The sequence below is a fragment of the Euleptes europaea genome, chromosome 7 (assembly GCF_029931775.1).
Source record: "Euleptes europaea isolate rEulEur1 chromosome 7, rEulEur1.hap1, whole genome shotgun sequence".
NCBI lineage: Eukaryota > Metazoa > Chordata > Lepidosauria > Squamata > Sphaerodactylidae > Euleptes > Euleptes europaea.
Genome location: NC_079318.1, coordinates 68080254 through 68100329, shown reverse-complemented (window position 1 = coordinate 68100329; position 20076 = coordinate 68080254). Strand labels below are relative to the sequence as shown.

Sequence of the window (20076 nt, the reverse complement as noted above, 5' to 3'; positions counted from 1 at the left end):
GGAGGAGAGGGAGTCCAATTGCCATAGAATCCAATTGCCAAAGCGGCCATTTTCTCCAGGTGAACTGATCTCTATCGGCTGGAGATCAGTTGTAACAGCAGGAGATCTCTAGCTACTACCTTGAGGTTGGCAACCCAGGTCATGAACAGACAAGACAGATCTTTCTACAAACCTGAAAAATGTTCCAGGTTTCCAGAAAAATCAGAAATCTAAAAAAAAATTAAAAATTAAAAAAAAGTAAATGGGGGGATTAACTTTTTCAATAATAAAAGCAGGGCCTATAGCTTTAAGAAATGAATGCTGTTGCTAGGCAACCATATAGTATTGGCCAAGCTTTGTTTTTTGTCAGTAAAAAAAGGGGGAGCAGGGCCCTTTCTATGGCTGTATTGGCCTTTGAGGGAGGACTCAACAGGGCCAGCCCCTCCAGCAACCATGGGGCGACTTGCTACCATATAACTCACTCAGGCCAGCTGCTTGCTACTATTCAACAGCAGCCACCCCACTAAAAGCAGTGTAGTATAGTGGTTAGAATTTGAGACTAGGATCTGGGAGACCTAGTTTCAAATCACCACTCTGTCAGGGAAGTTCACTGGGTGAGCTTGGGCAGTTACACATTTTCAGCTTAACTTACCTCACAGGGTTATTGTGAGGATAAAATGAAGGACAGGAGAATGATGTAAGCTGCCTTGGGTCCCCATTGTGGAGAAAGGTGAGATATGAATGAAATAATAAATATAGCTGAAGATAAGGGGGCAGATAAAAGGTAGGTTGGTTGGTAGTGGGAAGGAGTGAAAGAAGAGAAAGGTGATACAGGGTTTGGCAGGAGGAAGGAAAGAAAAAATAGCGTGGGGAAGGGGATATGGGAAAAATGAGCCCCTCCCCTGCAAGTTCCCCAGACAGACAGTGCATTCCTAAGCCTGGGGTCCAAATAGGCTTAGGAGGCACCCACATCCCAATGCCGGGGTCCGTGCCACTGGTACCATGCAAACTGACACAAACGCTGGCGTTTTGCCACTTGCATCGGCCCCGCTGGACTGCAGCAGCAGCGTGCCCCTCGGACGCCGGCTCAGCTTCCTGCCGGTATCCTATCAGTGCAAATCCTGACACTGATGTCCCGGGAGGTGTTCCTATGCCTTCTCAGTGGCTGGTGTTAAGATTCTGCAAGCCATCCTACGCTGACAGGCAGTGGCCCATCCCACTCTTTCTGCTTGAGATCCTTCTAACTGAAGATAACTGGGGCTGAGCTTTGGGCTTTGTGAAGGCAAAGGAGGACATGAAGATTTGAAGCAACAACCCCAAGGGCATAAAGCTATTACAAGTACCATACACAAGCCAGCTAGTGAGGGATATATGCCCAATTCCTGTTGCCCATCTCACAATGCACTGTGTCCAGGGTTGGACAGGACAGGGGATTCACCGTAGTATATTTCTAATGAGATTCAACAGGCTCAAAACTTTTATTTATGAACTGACTGCCCCATTTCCATGCAAACTACATTACCTGTTCGATGCTTTCTTGCTGTGTGACTCCCATTCATGTTTGCGATGCAAGAAGCCCTCCATCTGAGCAGAAGGGATCTCTTGCGTTTTGGCTGGGAGTGTGGCGGCAGTTTGAGCCTGGAGTCCCGCCTTGGCCTTGCGATCTGCGGTTGGGGAAGGAAGTGGACTCGTCTCTTTGGAACTTGTCCGCTGATCTGTAGCGCCGTTGACCATTTCATTGGCTTCCCTGGTTTCTCCCATCTAAGAAAGAGGAGAAAAAACAGCCTACGTTCAGTAATGAGGGATTGAAAAGCTATTTTTTAGATAAAAGAAAATCTTAATGTGCATTTGCAAATCTTGCACACTGTGTGCAGAGCAAGGTAGCCAGGTAAAACTACTCTAATACCCCACTGGGTGGGGGGGAGGGCCAAAGGAATTAGAAAGTATCAGTAAATTAGTACCCAATTTATAGAGGTGAAGAAACTGGAGCAGGAGAGGAGATAAAACCACCTGTGAGAGTTTTACCATACTTGGCTCTGCTAGACAAATCCATAATAAGCCATGACCCAGCAAACACAATCCATACATGCAACAAGGATTTCTCCATTAATCGCGATGGAGAATTCCAGTGCCCCATGAGTATGGGACTTTGCCACTCTGTAACTGGCAATGAAAAACTTTGCATGTAGACGTCCCCAGACTGTGGCCATATTCTTTAATTGTGAGCATATTTTATTGCTCATATATTGCAACAGTAAGAATCTCACTTTTTTTAGTGCAGAAAGAAAAAAAGGCATTTACTCACATCAGCCCTCTTCCATACATTTATTAAAATTACCGCTGTCGAATCTAAGCAATAACTTTAACAATGTATTAATCCAGTGAAAAGTAAAACCATGATTGGCCCCAAAACTCCAGATCAGATTCTGCAAATGCTATTTCTTCCTTACTGCCTATCCCATCCCCAGCATAACAACATAATCAGAAGACAACATGCAGGTGTTAGGAAGAAAGAGGGCAACATGCTTTTCCATCCTGCCCATCACCCTAGTTAAGAACTTGGATCTTCAAAGGCAGGCAAAGTTAAAGGGGAGAGGTAGATTAGAATGCAATAGGGCAAAGGTCAAACTGTCAATTTCTTTCAAAGTCTCTAATGAACTTTGGAATTGGGCGGATCAGATTGTGTGTTAAAGGAACTGGGAAAACACTACAACCACTCAACATCACACGTCTATTTACCCCCAAACAAAGACAGAACCAAGCCTTTGGCCATCACTCGCTTTGTCGGTCGCGTTGCCCGTTGTACTGTAACTGAGATGCCTAGAGGGGGCAGCTCTGACCGGTCACATTCTTGACGTCTTCAGCAGCCATTTCACCCCCAAATCATTTAAAATCGGAATCCTGAAAGCTTTAATCTTTCGCAACGCCAGCTTACTCCCAGTCGGGATCAATACATTTATCAGCGGATTTTGGCTTTTAACTCTGTGCCAAGGAAAAGCCACTGGTAGCACCCCTTGAAGGGTTACACAACTGGAGAGTGAGGTTATGATTAGCGAGTTACTAAAGCCCAGCGCTGCTTAGTGCTTTAGTAGGAGATTACAAACATATTGTGCCGTTTTTACATGGAGAACAAGCAGGGACTTGTAAAGGGCACGGACATTAAAAGACATTTCCACTGCTCTGACCAACTGAAAAGCAGCACAATTATTATTTAGGAAGCTGCAAATTTGTCTTTTGTTTTTGCAAGTATTATTTGTGTCTGACCATCCTGAATATCTCCCTTCCTGTAGCTTATTAGTACATTTGCCAACCTCTAGACATGCAGAATTCCACCAGCCTCCCTCATTCCTTGCCCATACCAATGAATAACAGAAGCCAATTCAAAAAGTCTGTGTTTTCAATCAGAATATAGGCCAATTATCATGTATACAAGTCACACTACTTTGCATAATTTATTCCAGAACTTGAGGAGTTTATCCATAGGATGCCTGGTCTAAATATGTGAGTAATCTAAAGTTCAATATACCTGCACTTGACTTAGAGGCTAACAGTGCATTCCTAAGGAGAGTTACTCCAGAATGGGCTTAGACTGGAGTAACTCTCTTTAGGAATGCATTGAAAATCAGCTTAAATCCAAATTCTGAAGCTCAGTTAGGTTGTGTCGCCCCTCCCACCCACACACACTTTAGTTTCTATCCTGCACTGGAACAAAATGTCTCTCTGTATTTCCCCCCCTAAAATCCATTCAATTTTATAATCAGCCAATGTGCAATTTCTGAGAGGGCTGTCAGTTCTGGAACCCTTACCAGGCTCTCCTGCTGGTGTTTACCTCCCAGCCTGCTCATGAAATTTCTTAATAACTCAGAAGACAACCCAAATGTTCAGCTGATCAGAAATTCTGATAAGTGGCAGCGCTTTTTCTGAACTGGATGGGTGGGAGTGGGATATGAAAGGACACTATGGGAATGTCGGCTTAGGTCAAGAACCAGGGAAACATTTCCAAAACCAATTTAAGAGCAGTTAAGCATTGCAAACGAAAGGTTCCAGGAAACAGTGAGAGCTTGCTGAATCTCCTTTCTTGAAGATCTGCAGTGAAAGATTGGGTGGCCAGATGTCACAGATCGCATCAGGCTGGAAAATGTTTAGGGAGACCTGTGGGATGATTTCCCCCTAAATTTCTTTGTTTGCATTCTGTAAACTGGATGTATGAGTCTTTTGCATGGAGAATGTATTGTGGATGCAAACTCTGGGCCCAATACACAGATGTTTTGAGCTGGGCTCTCATGCCCTCCTCCACTGGAGGAGCACTCAGGCAGTCATACCCCATGTAAGCCAGGCACACAGCCATGGAACGAGGACTGGTGCTTCCCGGAGAACAAAAAATTCAGGGCCTGAAACTACTGAGTAGCCCAGGGTTTGGTTGCCTGTGCTGCTACAGGAGGAGGTTGTACCAGCACAGCACAAGATGGCTCTTACTGTTGCTAACATCCTATCAAACAGCGAATATGCCTGTAGCTTGTTTTTAACAGGTGTTTCCCAACAACAAACATAAAAAAGAAAAACAAATATGTATGCAAATAATGCATGATGACACGCTAAAAAAAAAAAAGTACGAAGAGCTAAATAAACTTTAATGTAAACATGCTTTGAGCATGCAGAGACAACACCATGGGTGACAATTGTTAATAACAAACAACAGATAAACACAAGCACATTATGGATACACATTTCGTCATTGGGAGATTAACTGCAAGTCAATTTAGTGGCTATTCTTGAGGTATTTAAATCCTGACCATAACATGCAACACGGCAGCGGAGAATGTGACTTGAAATACCCCTTTGCTTTTCAAAGTGCATGAATCAATCCTACGTTCAGTTTATTCCCTGGAGCCTCTTCACTATAGGATGAGGAACTGAGGAGGCCCGTGGAAAGAAATCGCAGCCTATCCATTGCTTGCAAGATAACAATTTGGAGATAAAAAAAAATTTGGAACACAAATGTAGGCTATGATCAATAAAGGAGAGTACTGTAGTGCCTCATTATCTAAGACTTCATACATTGTTCTAATTTTTGCATTGAATGCTAGCTCTATGAAGCCAATATCAGAGAATCCAAAATCTCTTAGGTATTCATGGTTTTGAGACAGAACAGATCAGAATGCTCCCTTTACTATTCAAATGTCAAAAAGGCACTTCTGGGATTCCTGCATGTTAATGCACTTTGAGGGGCAGAGACCCAACAACTTGCTGTGGAGGAAGCACCAAAACATGTAAATACATTGATAGGGAGAAATATAAAAAAAGCATTAAGATGCTATCTGCTGATATCCTGACAAGAGAGAAAAAGAGAAACATGCATGATGATGGAGAAAGACAAGTTTGCAAAGTAAGTATAAATGCTAGCTCTCATTTCTGATCTCATAAATTTTGTTAAGGTATGTTTTGTAAATCTGAGCTTTGATAGCTAGTACACCCTTATAGACATAACAGAGGAAGCCAGATTTATTACATGTGGCTTTGGTAAAGTATAGGCTAAGAACTGATCCTGGAGCAGGTGATGATCACAATGCAAATACATTCAGGAAAGAAACATGGCTATAAAACAAAATGCACATACATCCAGAGAAACCTCACTCAGTGCTGATTTATGTCAATATTCTTTGGGTAAATGGAAAATAATCATACTTTTACCTCTGATTGTGAAAGCAAGAAGATAATTAAAGGGTCAAACAATTTATATTGGGACATTTAAGTGCAAGATTACTTAACGTGAATTAGTAACCCCATCTTTCAGTGTGTGTTTATATGTGGATTGATGGTTCTCATTTACATGTAGCCACTGGATAACAGTGTGCCACCTGTACTCATGGTGGACAGGGCATACAACCTTCCCTTCAGTTTTCTCCTCCTTTTGGATGTGTCTACATTACAAACTTTTATCAGTCTTAAAGTAGTTGAAATGTCAACTGAGTGTTCTCTCACTGAGATACTGAAAATCCCAGACCACAAATTTCACAGGATTCTCTGGGAAGAAAAAACAGCTTTTCAATAGTGGCTGTAGTGTTAGGTTTGGATGAGTGAAAACTAACAGTGCAATCCTTAACACGAGCTATACCATTCTAAATCCATTGAGGCCAATGGGCTTAAACTAGAAAGGTGTAACTTAAAAGAATCATATCCCTGTTCAACCATAAAACATACTGAATGGTCTTGGTCAAGTGACTTCCTCTCAACCTAACCTCTCTCACAGGTTTGTTGTGAGGAGAAAATTAGGTAAACCCCCCCCCCCATATGCTGCCTTGATAACACCACCCTCACCTTGCCATTGTGGGATGGAAAAATGGCACCTGGGGAAGGCAGGACTCTGTCCTCATCCTGTACCATTGTGGTACTGCTGTGAAGTGGGCTCATGCAGCACTCTTGAACACTTTTCTTGGGCACTAGACAATGGAGGTGTGTCCCTGGGGTGAACCCAGGCACAGTGTTGCATCTAGCTGTGCCCCTACATAGCTATTTTGAACAGGTTGCAGCACATTTTAAATGAGGTGCTGATCCTATGAAAAAAGTCACATGGAGGAAGCTGTTTCACTTACCAACATTACATTTAAATTGCGCCATAGAGTCAATGATCAGAGATTTCAATCAGGCACTATAAAGCAGTCCTGAAAATGGAAGCTTACGTATGCTCCATTAAGTGTTCTTGTGAACTATACCTCTAATGACCCTCAATGATGGACTCCTTTGCAGAAGAGAGTTCATCTTTCTTTCTCCCACAGCTTTCTACACATGCCTACCTGTCCCATTCTCTTTGAACAAGAAGAAGAGTTGGTCTTTATATGCCGACTTTCTCTACTGCTTAAGGAAGAATCAAACTGGCTTACAATCATCTTCCCTTCCTCTCCCAGCGGGAGGTGTAGTGGTTAAAAACAGTGGTTTGGAGCGGTGGAGTCTGATCTGGAGAACCGGGTTTGATTCTCCACTCCTCCACATGAGCGGCAGAGGCTAATCTGGTGAACTGGATTTGTTTCCCCCTTCCTACACATGAAACCAGCTGGGTGACCTTGGGCAAGTCATTCTTTCTGAGCCTCACCTACCTCACAGGGTGTCTGTTGTGGGGAGGGGAAGGGAAGGTGATTGTAAGCCGGTTTGATTCTCCCTTAATCAAAGTCGGCATATAAAAACCAAAGTCGGCATATAAAAACCAACTCTTCTTCTTCCTCACAACAGACACCCTGTGAGGTAGGTGGGGCTGAGAGAGTTCTAAGAGTGCAGTGACTAGCCCAAGGTCACCTAGCTGGCTTCATGTGTAGGAGTGGGGAAACCAACCCAGTTCACCAGATTAGCATTCGCCACTCATGTGGAGGAGTGGGGAATCAAACCCGGTTCTCCAGATCAGAGTCCACCACTCCAAACCACCGCTCTTAACCACTACACCATGCTGGTTCTTTGGGTGCAACTCCTGTTTCCCTTTGGTAACTTTGTCACTAATACATAATTCTATTTTCTTCTCTCCTCCACAGTTTTCATCTTACACTTACACTTGAGGAGGGAGAAGGGAAGGACTGAAACCACTCCTTTGCTGGAAAAAAAAAAAACCAACCAACCGAAGGATGGCATCAAGGTGGTCCTCCAGTCCTTGTGTCCCTCAGTGGTATTTTCTCCTACACACCATCACAGATGTTTCCCCCTCCCCTGGCCACTGTGTGGGGAAGAGGATGCACGAAAATGTATATGATGTGTGAGCAGGTGAAAGCATGGGGAGAGGCATTTCTCTTTTCTTTCTCAGCATGCACAGACAAATGTGGTGGAGGCAACACAAAAAGTGAAGAGGAACGCAGATGTTCAAGATCTCTTCTGGCTTAATTTACTTGGCACAATGGAAGAACAGCAACTGAGTGGTTTCCCATAATATAAATAGGTGTGTGTATTGTCTGGGAATTTAAAACATTTTTAAATGCACAGTTTTGGTGCTCTTAATTTCATTTACATTTGCATCATTTCCGAAATGGCAGTACACCAGTTGCCCTTGCTATAGTAATTATTGCTCGGGTGCAGATTCTATGTTCTCACTGTGACTGTTTAGCCTCACTCAATCTTCTTGGACCATCCAGACACAAATCCCATTGATTTCAATCATGTGGGGGTATGTGCTTCTAACCCCAGAGAACTGCTTCCAGTCAGAGTAGACAATACTGACCTTGATAGACCAAAGATCTGAAGGCAGCTTCATGGGTTCATGTGTGTGTATTCAATAGGACAGATGACTGAATCCTATATCTGCATGTGTTCAATAGGATGGATGATTGAATCCTATATCTGCTTGCTGGTACAAATTAGTGTTCTCTCCCTATCAATCTACTGAGTTGTTATGGTATGCTATGAGAATAGCTGAACTCAGTGAGAGGCACACTTGCAAAGATAACAAGAAACCAAAGATCAAGCTGACTGCTCATTTTTGGAGCATCCCTGCTATTTAGCTTTATTGTTGGCTTGCGGGTTCATTTTGCCTGGAATGTTAAACAATTTGGTAACCTCTAGGCTTTTTTAACTCTAGATACAGATGCTTCTCGGCCTCCCTGCATTGTACCCTCCCTCTCCCCAATCCCTTCTGCCAGACTCCCCTTTTATCTGCAAGCTGTGATCATGCTGATAATGCTGCTGGCTCACTAGCATGGCTACACTTCAACCTGTTAGTATAGCTTGAAGCGTCATACCTGTCAGGCTCTACTTCTCATCTTCCTGGTGATGAAATCTGATTACCTTTCAATCTACCCACATAAAGGGGGACGGCTTTTGCTGCAAAAATCTATTAATGCAATGAAAAACTCACAACCGAGAGCATGACACTCAAACGTTGTCCCAGTGCAACTGAAAATATTCAAAGGAGCAAGTATTAAAATCGAGCGATATACAGTTGTTTTAAAAAGTGGATTGTTGGGTGTGAGTGCATGTGATGGCTGTTAAATAAAAGTTGAATGAATGAGGCGGGGATGGCCGGGGAGGAGAAACAGTAAAGGGAATTTTGCAGGCAAACAAATCAAGGAGAAACCAAAAGAAAAGCAGCAAGCGGCCTGCAAGTGACTGTGTGGTTTCAGAGTCCAGACCGAGGACGATCACTAGAAGTCCATCTGCTATTAAAGTTTTTGTAGTTTTGGTAGGTTTGGGAGCGGTAACTAACCCGGGGAGATTCCTGGTCTGGTGGCAAACCATTCTGGGAGACCTGTTCTCCTTTTGTGCCATCCCTGTGGAGAGAGAGAAGGGGGGAAAAACACAACAGCAGTACATTAGACCAGTTTTCACACACCAACTCATTGGCAGCTAATCTAGCAAAGAACCCCTGCACATTGCAGAAGACTCAACTCTGGGGCATGCTCAATTCACACGTGACACTGGTCAGAACTTCATACCTGGCGAGGATTAACTGAGGATGTTGTTTAGCACACAAACAGCCAACCCTCTCATGGGGCTGCACTCTGAAGGGGGAAAATCGGTAGTGGCAAGCCAGTTATCTCTCAGGAAAGCTCATCTGCAATTACTGACCTTCTCATTTGAAGAAAAAACCCCAGGGGGTTCCCTGAAACACAGGTTGAAAACCACTGCACTGGATTCTATAAAGGCAATTTTCCTGCTTAGCTTTTACCAAGGTCACTGCCTGCCCAAGTTCTGAGCCTGAAAATTCTTTATCTACCAAGATGGATCTCAACAGATGAGACACATTTCCTCAGGGAGAACCAGACCCTTGCAAGCTAAGGCACAAAGTTCTTTTTATTATCCATTCCTGTTGTATGGCTCCAGACTGTATAGACAGCAGGGAGCCAAACTCCACCTCTCCTCAGTTCAGTGCCCTCCTGCGGCAATCCTCTCCCTTCTATGTAGAATTCTGCTGCCAAAATAATTTTTTCCCTCCAGTTGATGTGACGCCCCACCTCAGATTCCTTCACTGGCTTTTCCGCCCCTTCAATATTCACCAGAAAATCCTTGTCCTTACCTGCAAAGAGCTCCACAGGCTGCCTTGCTTTTATTTTATGTCTTGACACATTTTTGTTCATGGCTTTCCTGCCTTCGATTCTACCAACTCTCAACCACTCACAAATCTCTTGTTCCCTTAAATGGTTCTAGTCTCTCATGCTGTCTCTTATGCTTGAAACTCTTTCCCAAAACACTGGGGTGGTGTCCTGTCCCTTTCTTTTTTTCCAAACCCACAATATGCATCTCTATTGACAAGACTTTGACATGCAGCCCATTCCTGAAGGGGGGCGCGAAACTCCTTTGGAGTTTCCTTTGGAGTTTAATCACAGATTAAGGTGGCACTTACACCAGTGCGGGGGCAAACACACCAGCATCCAGGTGGTGCTGGGCGCTGCTACCAGCCCAGTCATGCCGGCAGGGCTTTCCCAGAAGGGAAAGCCCATGCTGGCATGGGGGGAGGGTGTTCCCGGGCAGCTTCCACAGCCCTTTCACCCTGGGAACGCCCCCTTGAGCGACGGTGGGACTGCACCACCATTTTTGGTGGCGCGGCCTTGCTGTCTTCAATGGGGTATTTCCCCCTTTTTTCTTATTTGAAAAAAAATCTTTTTAAAGCTCCGCAGTGGCTGGGAAGCCTTTGAAGAGGGGGTGAGGCTCAGCCACTCCTGGCTGCCGCGGATCTACCCCTTCAGGATTGCACTCTTTACTTCTTGTCCCGGGTCGCCCTCCCACCCGGGCTCCTGGGACGGCCCGAGAACCCCGCCCCCAGCCACAACCCGCGAGAGGGGGGAGAAAACCCCAAGGAAACCCCACTCACTGGGGAAGGAGCCAGGAGGGGCGACCAGCAGAGGTAGGCCCGAACCTCTCACACACACCCTGGCGAACGGAGTGGAGGCCCCTGCAGCCGCTAACAGCCCCGCTTGTCAGCTGGTGAGCGGGGAGAGGCGGGGGCGGACCCAGCCCGGCAAGCGGGGCCCAGCGTCTGTGGCGGCGTTGCAGGGCGCCCGGGCCGGGGGGCGAGCCGGGGCCCCAGGAGGACGCCAGAGATCCAGCCCATCGGCTGGCAGGAGGGAGAGAGACCACAGAGGCCAGGGGCACCCGGGCAGCAGGCGAGCCAACGTGGCTCCCACCCCAGCGACCGAGGAAAGGTCGCGGAGGGGATGGGGGACGGGCGGAAGAGCTTGCGCCGTGCAGAGGCAGGGCCCACGCCCACAGGCGGGATTCCCAGGACAGGGGAAGACAGAGAAGAGGGAGGGGTTAGATAAAGCCTTGGATGGAGGCGAATGGGGAAGCACCGGTGGTGGCGGGGTATAAAAACAGTATGGGTGGAGGCCAATGATGATGGCTGGCAAATCACGCTCTCGGCTGCGGGAGAGAGAGCAAGCTGGCCAGCTCAGGGAAGGAAGGTTCGTCCTCCTCCGCTGAGTGGTCTGAGGCCAAGGAAACCCTATCTGTAAAGGGTTGGGTTCATTCAGGTGGAGCAGCAAAAGGGACAGTCCCGCCTGACGGTGCAGGGGCCCCGGCTGGGACGCAACACTTCCACTCAAAGACAACGCAGGTACATCTATCCGCACTTCACCCCGGTTACCCTTGCTACTTCTTCTCTTCACTCCTTGGCCATCTCTCCCATGGCTGATATTTAGTCTGTAATCTCCTCAAAGCAGGGAGAACTCCCTTTTACTTATACTAGTTTGCAAAGGGCTTTGGATCGGGGGTAGGCAACTAGAAGGCAATTTATTTGTCCCCTTTCAAAGGGCTTCCAGGTTTGCACTTCAATCACTTCGCGGAATAAACCCTTCTTTTTCTGTTGCCTGGTCCAGACAACCCACACACTTACCATTGCTGCGTCTCCTCTCCAGTCTTGGGGCTTGGCTCTGGAGAAGGAGGCTGCCTCTTCCGCTCTTCCTCCTCTTGCTGTCTACGTACTTCTAACAATTCCAACTGCAAGGATTAATAAAAGAGAGAAGCCATTTTAAAATACACACTCCAACTTCCCCTCATCACTGAGGCCAGTGCTTTTGGCCAAAGCAGTAACCCAGCCAAGAGCAGAAGGAGAAGACAGTAGTGAAGACATGCGATCAGTTGGGAGCACCTGGTGGAGGCAACACCAGAAGTGATGGAATGTGTGTGTGTGTGTGTTTACCAATATGTCTGTCACCCAGAAAGGGGGCACACAGACCTAGCTCCTTTCTGAGGGCTACGGGAGAAGCAGATAGGCTCACTCTGAGCAGGGAAGAAGTAAGTATTTTAAAGCCAGGAACATTTTAACAGTGTAGGAAAAATCCTCGCATGTAAAGCAACTTCTCAGATTTAAAAATGCACCAGTTGATGTTGGGGCTCTAGAAATACTTATCACTCAAATAAAAGCTTGATGGTTGATTGTTGATCAAGTGGGGCAGTGAAATGCGGTGAACCACAGACAAGGTAGGTGTTTTTGAATAGTCAGGAAGCTCTATAGGTATACAGAAAAATATTCAGTTTGTGAATTAAAAAAAAGGAAAGAAAGCCCCCTATCTAACCCCATATCCCCCAAGGTCCCAGCATGCTTTAGAAGATACAGAATGGAGAAGGAAGTTGACCAGTGGTGAAAAGGGAGTGGGGTGGTGGTGCAGAACCTATAGTATCCTGGAAAGGAAGAAATTTCCCACATTGATTCCTCCTGAGATTCCTCAAGTGTCTTCTAACATGAAGTTATAAAAAACCATTCCTAGCATGTTTATAATATAGCAGGGGTCCTCAACCTTTTTGAGACTGCGGGTACCTTTGGAATTCTTACACAGGGCAGTGGGCACAATCACAAAATGGAGGCCACAGGAGGTGGAGCAATTCACAAAATGGCTACCACAGGAGGCAGAGCCAATCACAAAATGTCAGAGAGTGAGATTACATATAACTCTAATAGTACCTCTTCAATAGTTCAGGTAGAAGCTATTTAATAGGATGCCTTTTAATGTGCACAATCCATCAGAAGCCCTGTTGGGCAAAAGCCCCACCCACTTTCTAAAAGCACTTCGGGGGCACCAGAAAAGGTGTCAGCGGGTACCATGGTGCTCATGGGCATCACAATGAGGACTCCTGAAATACAGCTTGCATGTTCAATGTGCTTCAGAAACATTATTTCAGAATTCCTTGCAGCAACTTAGTTAAGTTGGTCAGTTTTATTCACATCCCATATTGCGGGGGGAGAGGCTGTGAGACAGTGGCTTGCCTTAAGACCACCTAGTGAGATTGTCATGGAAGTGAGACTTGAAATGGTGACTTCTCAGCTCACCATCTCTGTCACTGTACTGTGCCAGCTCTCAGTTTAGAATTTCACAGAATCAATAAGAGGAAAGTCACTTGGAGGTGTGGGGGGGAAACACAATCCAAGAAAAAACACAAATGGTTGCCTCACCACACATGAGAAAACAGATAAAACATTCTATGGAAACTGCACCTTGTGAGTACTTCAGTGTCATCCACATAATGGAGAAACCACATCACACATTGTCTCCAAGCATCATGGGACACATGAAAATAGACCACATTGAATTAAAGGAAAAGGCTCCTTGTGGCTCACCGTAGTAAGTCTTTCAAGTGCTGCAAATCTCTCGTCCCAAGTAGCTGCCGACTTCTCAAAGGCTTCATGCCTCTTGATGAGCTTTTCCACCTCATCCACGCTTTGCCCGATCTCGCGACTCGACAGGTAGGGCTCCTGCCCTAGCAGCCAGGCCTCGGCGACACTGGCATCCCTTGAAAACTGGTGTACCTCCAAAACTAAGTGAATGCAAGGGGGGGAAATCAATGCTTAGGCCAGTAAATGCTACGTAATTGTGTTTCTATTTCTCATGGTAGTCGGTGCTCTCTTAAAAATTCCAGCTTCTTTGTTCTGAGTGTTGCATCTTTCCCAAGATGGTGATTTCTTCAGCTACTGGTTTACCAGGGCAGGCCACCATTAGACATTTGAAATATCCTGGGCAATCTCAGGTAACTTTATCACAAGGCTATTCCCAGGTAAGCACAGGAAATCAGCTATGCTGATTATACTGCCTGCACTAGTTCCTGCTAGACAAAGCTCCCAGCAGCAACTGATATGAGTGAGGCCATGTATGGATCAGCAGTGCTGAAAAAGTCCACACAGACACCTGATACTACATGAACTAAATCACACCATGGGTGCTTCATTTAGAAAACCTTCCACCCTGCCTTTTTGCCCAATTTTTCTATGGGATATTTATCTTTCTTCTTGGCTACATATATAGAGCCCTGTGGAGCAGAGTGGTAAGTTGCAGTACTGTAAAGCTCTGCTCATGACCTGAGTTCAATCCCGACAGAAGTCGGTTTCTGGTAGCCGGCTCAAGGTTGACTCAGCCTTCCATCCTTCCGAGCTCGGTAAAATGAGGACCCAGCTTGCTGGGGGTTAAGTGTAGAAGACTGGGGGAGGCAATGGCAAACCACCCCGTAAACATAGTCTGCCTAGTTAAACGTGATGTGACGTCACCCCATGGGTCACTAATGATCCGGCGCTTGCGCAGGGGACTACCTTTACCTTGGCTACATAAATGTTTGTTGTGTATGTTACAGTACCAGTCCAAAGACTGTCAATGTTCGCAGATGAATCAAGACCTTTTTGCAACATCCATCACTACCTTTTGATGACTGTTGCCATCACTGGTGTATCTCACCACCACTGGTGTGTCTCATTGGTTACCTAGCCATTTGGGACATTTTCAGGGGCTGTCAGAGCTTGTCAGCATTCATGAGTGATGGTGGATATCCACGTGTATTATACCATTTGATACATACGAATAATCACTGCTATGTCCCTTTAAAAAAACGTGAAATGATTTTGGACAAACATTGACAGGTGGGGAAAAAATAGCCATATGTAAAGGTTGACAAACACCAGTCTCTTACTTTCACTGCAGAATGTGTCTGCAAGCATGAATGCATGTGTGCAAATGCACACACAAACATATTTTGCATTTCTCTGTAGAAAAAGAGCCAATTTTGAGGATATTAAGCCATGTTATTTTGCTTGTTACTGCTCTGCATTTTTGTTTTCATACTATTTTTGGTTCATATGTTTCTACTTCATCTTTGGATTTGAGTCCAGTAGCACTTGAGACCATCAAGATTTTCGAGGTATGAGCTTTCGAGAGTCAAAGCTCCTTCCGTCAGAGCTTCGACTCTCGAAAGCTCATACCCCCCAAAATCTTATTGGTCTCCAAGGTGCTACTGGACTCAAATCTAGCTGTCTGCAGACCAACACACTACCCTCTGAATCTCCTTCATCTCTGTGTTCAAATTTGTTTTATACATTTTGCACTCCTCTTTTTCATCTTTTAAATAATAGTCATAAACTTTACTAATAGCTGAAATCCAATTCACATGTGGGGATGGCTCACGAGACATACCCATTTGTGCAAATAATTTAATGAATGGGCTGGACATGGCACACCTTCCATGTTATCACAAAAATGTGTATAAGGCCTTTTGCTACATAGGAAAATTAGCAATCTAAAAGATAAGCTCTAACATGCAACGTGGGGCAGTGGTTAGACTGTCGGACTAGGATCTGGGCGATCCAGGTTCGAATCCCCACTCTGCTAAGGAAGCTCACTGGGGCAGTCACACATGCTCAGCCTAACCTATCACACAAAGTTGTTGAGAAGATAAAATGGAAGAGAGGAGAATGATAGTAATCCACTTTTGGATCCTGGCTAGGGAGAAAGGCAGGGTATAAAGATAAATAATAAATAGACCAAAAAAGTTTAAAAAGAATTCTTACTCAGTCTCAGCCACTCCCATCTGTCTTCCCACTTGTCAATCATTTCTTTTCTCTTCTCTGTCAGTTGTAATAGCTTTTCTTTGATCTGAAGAGCAAAAGGATGGAAGGTTAGCCTTTGTTCTGTGCTTCTTACTGGCACTGATCAGAGTGGCTTTTCTTTGCACTCCTGGACTCTGACATCATCACCAGGAGACAACTTCTACCTTTTAGTAACTGGAAAAGTTACATCTCCAGGCTTCCTTCTCTGCAGACCTTCGCACTTAAAGTGACCATAAAAGCCACAGCAAACATTAAAAGAAACCAGACTTAGTTTTTCAATCACAAAGGGTGCCTCTTGCTTATTCTGTTGTTGCCAGAGGCTCAGCAGTAATGTGAAAATGTGATTTGGCCAATATTAAGAATTAAAAAAAGGCTCTGCCATGCTTATTACTGCCTTTTGTAAATGGGGAGCAAGAACAAAGAGAATAATGTTTTTAAAAAACAAGGCTTATGTCGCAAGATCTTTAGAGGACAATGTAAAACAGCTTGGTGAAGGAAAAAGGAGATTCAGTTAACACAGATGGACCTGACACAACATAGCAATCCTGATGTACTTCTAAGCTGCATCTCTCATGCAGACACAGAAATCACCAAACCTCTTCTGATGCGTAGTGTTTCCGCGCCAGCAAAGATTTGCCCAGCTCAATGCAGGTCGTAAAACTGTCGTTTCGGGCATCTATTTCTGCTTTGATCCCCTGGTGATTGTTCATCAGCAGTTCCACAGACGAAACATCCCTACAACAGGCCAAATTCATAGTCATACACACAGTTACAGGTATACTGCTTTAACAAACGCTTCTCAGAATTGGTGTCCAACAGAGGAACAATTTGGGAATCTTGTCAAGCTAGTTGATGACTGTTAAGTTATGGTTAAAAAATGATCAGTTGTATTACTTGCAGTTAAATTTCCTCTGCTAGCAGACACTGAGGCCTGGCTTATGTATGATACTGGTGGTACGAAAAACTTCCTTGTCTGATCTTGCATGAACCCATTGTCTTGTTCAAACTGCTCTTCTACACGTGCAATGCTGATATGCACACAATGTCAGCATGAGACTGCAGTGGCCACAAAGGCCACGGAACTCTAGCCCGCTGCACCTGCATGCAAAGATTTAAAAGACACACTAGGTGCATGAAGGATTGCAAGAGTCAGACCTTCTTAACTGCCAGCACTGTTTTAAAAAATCAGTCCTGCCTGACACCTTGTTCTCCCTGAGATGGTAAATCTGAATACTATTGATTTGGTCTGTAGGTGGGGCCATTCTACACATTGAAAACTGGCATACCAGAGACAAAGCTAGGTTGGAATCCTTCTCCCTGACATCTAGTTTTTTTGTGTGCAGAGAATTTTGTTGGGTTTGGAGAAGCAACCAATAACATGAGCCCCAACCTGGCAGTGTGACATAGTACAGTCAAGGCACAAGCTAACCAACTCATTAAAAACTATACCTCAGATGCTGACAGACCTCACCTGGAGTAAAGCTCTCCCCTCTTTGCAGAAGAATGTGAACAGCATTCGCTTAGGAGGAATTTTACTCTTGCTCTGGCATGGCACTGCTGAATGGGAAGAAGCTGGGTATGTAAAAATCTCTCCCCTCTTCACTGTGTCACTCAAGACTATAAGGACAACTGCTCACCTAACCCCAAACTTCAGCAGTCAGTACAAGAGGGCAATTCTGCTACAGTGCTAGGCTACTGAAGCTAAGGACTAGGGTTTATGAATGGATTTCCTGTGCACTAGTCTGTGCCATGGAGCACACTTCTGTTTGTGCAGATTCTTCACAGAACCCCCAGTTCGTTCTGTGCAATTCCATTCTAACGCACTCTTTCATGGGATAGACTGACATAAGCTCACGGTTTACCACTATGGGGAAGGGAACCCTATGTGCACCTAAAACCCTGATGCCATGAGCTGGTGCGCAGTCAGAAGAGCAAGATGTAACAAGTCATTATTATCAATCATTTACAGCCAATATACAAAATGCATTCGTGTTTAATCAGGCAGTTTTCATAATACTCCAGGTCATTCGTCTGTATCCATTCAAAGGCAAGTAGCCAAGCCAATTACTATGTGAGGCTTCATCATGATTGCCCCCGCCATCGCCACTGCAAAATCCACTTGAGCCCAACAGTATGCATGTTTACTGACAATTAAGTGCCACTGAGTTTATTAATATTTTGAAGGTTCAGCTTTTTAAAAAAAAAACAAAAAAACGCCCAATGAAGTTGAACAGGACCTATCCAACTCAGCCTAACCCGGAAAGTGCCCCCCCCCCGATACAGTCGATCTGGCCCCCTGCGTCCAGGCCATGGTAACATAGAAACTAACGCATTGTGCATTGGTCTCCCCTCAATATCAACTTGGAAACTCCAGTTGGTGCAGAACGCCATGGCTCGGCTGTTATTAAGAGCTAGCAGAGTATTTAGATATTTGCTTGTTTATTAAAACATTTATATCCTCATGGCTCAAGGCGGCTTACAATAATAATAAAATAACAAACCCCAAATCTCTCCCCCCCCTTCCCCTTAAAAGATGCCTGCCAATTCAGACTCCCTCAAAAGCCTGCCAAACAGTACACATACTACTCCCATTCTGCAGACATTCCATTGGCTGCCCGTTAGTTAATGGGCTCAATTTAAGGTATTGACTATCACATACACAGCTCTTCATGGCCTTGGACCCTCATATCTGCAAGATCTCCCACCTGTGTCCCACTGTGACTACTTCGTTCATTTGAGAAGGGCCTCCTGCAGGTGTCACCCTGCAAATGGGCAAAATCAACAACCTCCCCCACACCTGCATTCTCTTATGTGGTCCCCACCTTGTGGAATGGCCTGCCAGGAAGGCTCCCACTCTCCCGGTTTCCCCAAGCTATGTAAAGTGAATGATTCAGAAGGGTTTTCTTTTACACAGGTAATAGGTCTGTGCCCTGACCCGGATGGCCCAGGCTAGTCTGACCTCATCAGATCTCAGAAGCTAAGCAGGTTCGGCCCTGGTTAGTACCTGGATGGGAGACCACCAAGGAATACCAGGGTCTCTATGCAGAGGAAGACAATGACAAAACCACCTCTGCTAGTTTCTTGCCTTGAAAACCCTTTGGGGTTGCCATAAGTTGGCTGTGACTTGACAGCACTTTACAACACAATAAGGCTGTTCTGTAGCAAAATGCCTTAGAAAGACACCTTGGTAAAGAGTTAGGGACTGTGGATTATACTATTGTGTATACTACATACTGTCTGTTGCTGTAAGTATGATCCCAACTATGTACTTTCAGCATCATTTCATGTGTAATGTTAATGCTTATGCTTTGTTTCAGCTCTCTCATGATTGTAGTAACTTACACTGGGTAATCTGCCTTGATTCTCAGTGACAAAGACAGCCTATAAATATAGGAAATAAATAAGTAAATAGTCCCAATGAAGCCTGCATAAAATTGCAGCCAGGTAGCACAATTCTACACATATGTCTTTGAAATGAAACCGTACCGCGTTCAAGGGAACTTATTCCCAAGGAAGTGTTCATGGGATTGCAGCATTAGTACATTACAACCCTGATAGCTCCCCTGCCTTACACTAGATGTCCCCATTACCTTGGCTTCTCCTGGGCTTCAATCTGACGAATGACATCTTCCATCCATAGCATGAGATCACGGACCATGCTGAAAAAGCGGAACTTGTCCCCTGTGTCTACTAGCCGGACCCTGCGTCCCTCGCAGGCGTCGAGCAAGGCCTTCCAGGCTTCCAAAACTTCATTTTCGCGCCGCTGGATGTCATCGGCCTTGTCTCCAGCATAGGCCGACTGAAGGCGGGCAGCATCCTCTTGCAGCTGTCTCACCTAGTGTCAGCAAAAGAGAAAGCTCTTAGCCAAAGCTATTTCATTGGTCTGCCACCTGAGATTGCTCATGCACTGTGCCAGCATGTTTTACTGCGACAGCAGCCTATCCAATGCTGTGCTAATGCCACAAACCCCTGGGAGCATGGAAAAGCCACAGGATGTGGTAGTGGACAGAGAAGTCAGCTCCTTGAGAATCGTGGTATCTCATTTAAAACGACTCCATGTTTTTTTAGCTTTTATGGATACAGATATTCTTGAGTATGAGCAGCACTAGCTGAAATCTCTGAAGCAGAAGGTTTGCTAAATGTTTCCAGAGATTAAGAGGGAAGTTTCAGTGCTCAATATAGCTCCTTTCCTCCTTCCATGACTAGTGGAAGAAGAATAAATTATGTAAAATAAGAGAAGTCATGCAAATTTGCTCAGTATGAACAGACAGCAGAACTGGGTGTGAAATTTTTAAGAAGCATTTAGAGAACCTTGACCGTAA

General features: G+C 45.1%; 1 protein-coding gene across 2 annotated transcripts in view; it reads right to left on the bottom strand.

The window, feature by feature from the left end:
• SPTBN1 (spectrin beta, non-erythrocytic 1) overlaps positions 1-20076 on the bottom strand; it is a 176883-nt gene that overhangs the window by 5927 nt on the left and 150880 nt on the right. For both annotated transcript variants that reach the window (XM_056852636.1, XM_056852637.1), the window contains exons 26-32: positions 19345-19589; positions 16351-16489; positions 15716-15800; positions 13505-13701; positions 11783-11886; positions 9158-9221; positions 1502-1740 (exon numbers count right to left, since the gene is read on the bottom strand). In XM_056852636.1, the coding sequence (XP_056708614.1) occupies positions 1502-1740; positions 9158-9221; positions 11783-11886; positions 13505-13701; positions 15716-15800; positions 16351-16489; positions 19345-19589 (1073 nt within the window). The remainder of the gene's footprint in view (positions 1-1501; positions 1741-9157; positions 9222-11782; positions 11887-13504; positions 13702-15715; positions 15801-16350; positions 16490-19344; positions 19590-20076) is intronic.